The 4,267-nt window shown below is 54.4% G+C and overlaps 1 protein-coding gene across 1 annotated transcript; it reads right to left on the bottom strand.

Annotated features, from left to right (window-relative positions):
• Window positions 1–12: 12 nt before the first annotated feature.
• SNRPC (small nuclear ribonucleoprotein polypeptide C) lies at window positions 13–4,265 on the bottom strand (the record flags this gene model as incomplete). The annotated part of the gene is made up of 5 exons (XM_029962515.1): window positions 13–377; window positions 1,655–1,759; window positions 2,360–2,449; window positions 3,699–3,807; window positions 4,161–4,265. Coding segments are annotated over 5 exons (534 nt in total), but the record flags the coding sequence as incomplete, so codon positions are not given.
• Window positions 4,266–4,267: the final 2 nt, after the last annotated feature.

Here is a 4,267-nt window from a genome sequence, read left to right as displayed (position 1 = left end):
GCTCAGAGTCCCTATGGAAACAACATCAATGTTTTATTGTTATTTTTACGACTCAGTGGGGGGTAAAATATAACACAACTAAAAAGAACGCCCCAAAAGCCAGACCCCATCCAGCAGTCAGTGCAGGGGGTGTCCATGCTGAGGTGAGGGCAGAGCCCCTGCACACACCCAGCACAAAACCCCAGGGACATGGGTCTGTGGTATTTGCCATGCGGAAGATCCCAATATGAAAAGGCAGCTCCATTTCCACCTTTATCTGTCTGGACGGGTCATTCCCGGCCTGGTTGGCACCATCATGGGTCTGGAGGGGGGTCTCATCATCGGGGGCCCTGGCATCATGGGCATGTGTCCTCCCATGGGTGGCCTCATCCCAGGGGCTGCCGGGGAAAGACAGGACGTTAGAGAACACTGGGAACAGCAATGCCCAGTCACCACAGAACACGGAATGCTTTGCGTTGGAAGGGACCTTTGAGACCTATTTCCAGCCCACTCCACAGGCAGGGGCACCTTCCACTAGCCCAGGTTGCTCCAAGTCCCGTCCAACTTGGCCTTGGACACTTCCAGGGATGGGGCAGCCACAGCTTCTCTGGGCAACCTGTGCCAGGGCCTGCCCACCCTCACAGAGAGAAATTCCACACTGTACAGTGGGCAGGTTCTCTCCCCCCATCAAGGAACTTCCAGCCTGGAAGCTGCTGAGATGGATTCTGTTCCCTGAAGGAGCTCAGCCATCAGCAGAGGAGGAACCAAGCTCATAGGTTATACACCCACCCTGACAATATTCACTGGTAAATTATTGCCAGTCACGAGAGAGACACGTGAGCTTAATTACTGATCTGGAGAGTTTGTTTGGAGAAAAGTGCTGCAAAAGCCTCCCATGTGCCCACGAACAAGCACCGGGCACCTCTTCCAGCTGGGAAAGAGCACGGCCAGGGAAAAGCATGGGCTTTGCTGCACAGCCCTGAAATAATGCTTTCCATCCCACTTTGCCATTTATTTTCACCAGGCTGCTGAATATTGCAGATTGTGTACTTATCTTGTGCTTTAAAAACACTTACAGAACACTTTCTACCACAAGACAGTAATTGCAAAGACACTTCACTACTCTCAGTGCACATGTGTGTGTTCCTGTAGAGCTGTTCTGGGAAATGCTCCAGTAAGACATCCCCTGAGAATTCTTCAAATGCCAGGAAACTCAGGAGTGGAATGGATCAAACACCTTTTAGTTTGCCTTTACAGTTCTAAAAAAAAAGCTTTTTCAGGCCCATTATTTCTCTAGAACACGTTATCTTGAGACATTTTAAACAGTGAAATTCATTTAGTGCAGAAACGTGCCCCTTGTGCAAAACCTGAGAGCTGCAGACACCGAATTCCTAAAAAATTACTGCTCAGAGCAGAGGAAGAACAGCTACAGCTTCCCAGAGCCATAATTTCAGCTGTGCAGGGAGGGCTGGTGACTCTCAGGCAGGAGTAAGGGGGCTTTAATGAGTGGTTGTAAGACTGTTGTATGCAGGGGGGTAACAGTGACAGAGGTGTGAGCAGAGTGTGCCCCCAGCCCAGCCCAGCCTTGCTCCCCACAGCTCAGTCACCAGTGGGTCAGGACACATCCCTGAGACCCCCCCAGCACCCCGACAGAGTCACCCCATCCCAGACTCACCGGGTCCGACTGGCATCATTCCCGGGGGGGGTGGGCCCATCATTGGCATCATCGGGGGCCCCCCCATGTGTGGGGCCGGCATCATCCCAGGCCGGGGGGGGCCAGCTGGACACAGAGACAGTTACACACTGCAAGCAGCCAGCACCCTCAGGCAATGCAGTTATTCACTCTCATGGCACATGGCAGTAACTAAGGCCTTGGTGGCTTTACATCTGCCTCCCTCACTCCCAGCCCCGATTCCAGGTGCCAGGTGACCCAGAAGAGGAATATGCTGGTTGCGAACTCCAGCTGTGCACACCCAGTGCAGGGAACTGCCACTCCCAATAGCAGGACTTGGGGCTGGAGGTCTCTTGGCCCTTTGCCAGCTCAAGTGCAAAAGGTTATCAAAATTATTCTATTTAAAAAACCCAACCCAAACCCACACACCACTGGTAGTTCTGATGAGCTGCCTGCACGGGAGCCCCCACAGATGGAGGGGCTCTCCCTGCTACTGACAGTCTGAGCATCCCTGAAATCAGACACACCGAGGACTGGGGTGCTGCTGGACTGCCCCCACACAGAACTCCCCCACACTTCGGTACCATGAGCTCAAAATGTCTTGACTTGGTTTCAAGCTCAAAGGACTTTTCTTTCCAAGTCGAGGCCACAAGGCACACACCCCAGGAGGGCCATGGTCTCAGTCCCAAAGTGCCAGGTGAGACTTACGGATGCTGGGAGGAGGTGGGATCATGGCTCCGGCCGGAGGTGGTGCCGAGAACGGCGTCGGTGGGATTTTCCCTTGCTGGAATGCAGCCGCTACATTGGGGGGGAAAAGAAAAAAAAAAAAAAGGAAAGAAAGAATCCCAGGGAAAAAAAAACCAGTTACTAGGCCGAGGAAGCGCCGGGGGACTCGTCCGTTCATGCCCCGCGGAGAGAACATCGCGTCATGCAGCCGACTCCGGACACGTCCCTGCGGGCGGGAGCACCTGGCACTCCTGGAGACAATCACTGTTACACGGGACCAGGGGCTGTGTCACACCCCCACGGCACCCAGGCGGGGACAGGAACACCACACACACGGCGGGATCCGCAGCGCTCCACCGGGACATGCTGTGCTGGAATGGCAACGGGGCAAGGGCTGGGAGGGACAGGGAGCAGGGAACGGGGGGAAGGCAAGGGCACAAATTCAAAAGGCTGGAGTCGAGTAGGAGGAAGGCGAAAGATGGGAAGGTTGGAAGCATCACAAGGGAAATGGGCAAAAGGAAACGGAATGAGGGTGCGTCGGGGGAAGCCCAGATGGGAGGTTTTAGGAATAGGCTCTTCCACCAGAGGGTGGTGGGACATGGGAACACTCCCCTGGGAAGTGGGCACAGCTCTGGGCCTGCCAGAGCTCAAGAAGCATCTGGGTGATGCTCTGGGTCACAGGGCTTAGTCTTAGGCAGTCCTGCACAGACCTAGGAGTGGGGGCAGTGACCCAAAGGGTCCTTTCCAACTGAAGATATCCTGTGATCCAAGGAGAGCTGCCACAAAGTCTGGTGTTTGTATTGCTTTCTCAGAGAGAAGAACCATTCCTCAGAAGAAAGCAAGGGGAAAAGGGCCCCAGGAACTGACACAGAACACACTTACACGCTTCAGTCAAGGCTTTAAGAGCAAGGGAAAAATATCCCTTGGGAACTGAGGGTGAGCAATCACAGTGTGTGAAAAACACAACAACGCAGACGTTTTAACATCTGCTTTCCTATCTTTTGGAATTCCTGTTCGTGCTCTTCACACAAACGTGTCACTACCAGGGAGCACAAGTGGTTGTGTGACCCTGTGGGACACCACCAGACACAGAGACACTGCCCCCAGCCTGGGCAGGGAACCTCAGCTGCTGGGGGGTGGGCAGAGCCCTCAGGCTCCCTGGGGCAGCCCACTCTCTGAAGAGCTCAAGATCAAAACTCTAAGTGAAGTTTTCACTCCTGACTTCCCCAGGGCAGTGAGAACGAGTTGAGGTGGGAGCAGGGAAGAGCAGTCAGAGGAGAGGCAGGGGAGGGCAGGGGTGTCACGGAAGGATTGGCCTTACTTGTTTTGTCAATCAGGCTCTGGGCCTGCTCCTCCATCCATTTCTGGTAATAGTCCTTCACGTTCTCCTTGTGCTTCCGGCCACTGCAGTGGGTTTTCCTCACGGAGGGCTGGGAAACATCAGAGAAACCTAGAGATTACTGAGGACTCGGTCTGATTTTAAACACAGGCAATTCAGCAGCACAAAGCAGCTTGGTTTGTGCCCAGTCAGAGGACGGGAGATGCGCAAAACCTTTGTGTGATAAGTGTTGACCCCCCAGTTTAAGCAGAAGGTGCCCCAAGGGCCCCCCAGCTGCCTTCCCCGGACCCCCGCGGGCATTGGAGCATCACTGCCCCGCCGGGAGGGCCGGGAACACGGCACGGCCTCTTCTGGCTGGAACCAGGAGACAATAAGTGACATCACTTATGTCATGAGCCGTGGTCTTAGCCCGAATAAGTTTATTTTGATGTTCTTGGTACTCACCGAGTCATGGGTGAGGTACGTGTCGCAGTAATCGCAGTAAAACCTGAATAGGGAAAAGCGGGTTACTGAGAGCCCTCCCTTGCGCTGTGAGCCCCGGATCGGCCCCG

Source organism: Manacus vitellinus, unplaced genomic scaffold (genome assembly GCF_001715985.3).
Source record: "Manacus vitellinus isolate BGI_N305 unplaced genomic scaffold, ASM171598v3 scaffold_47_pilon, whole genome shotgun sequence".
Taxonomy (NCBI): Eukaryota; Metazoa; Chordata; class Aves; order Passeriformes; family Pipridae; genus Manacus; species Manacus vitellinus.
Note: the sequence above shows the minus strand (reverse complement) of the source record. Positions and strands in the feature narration are given on the sequence as shown.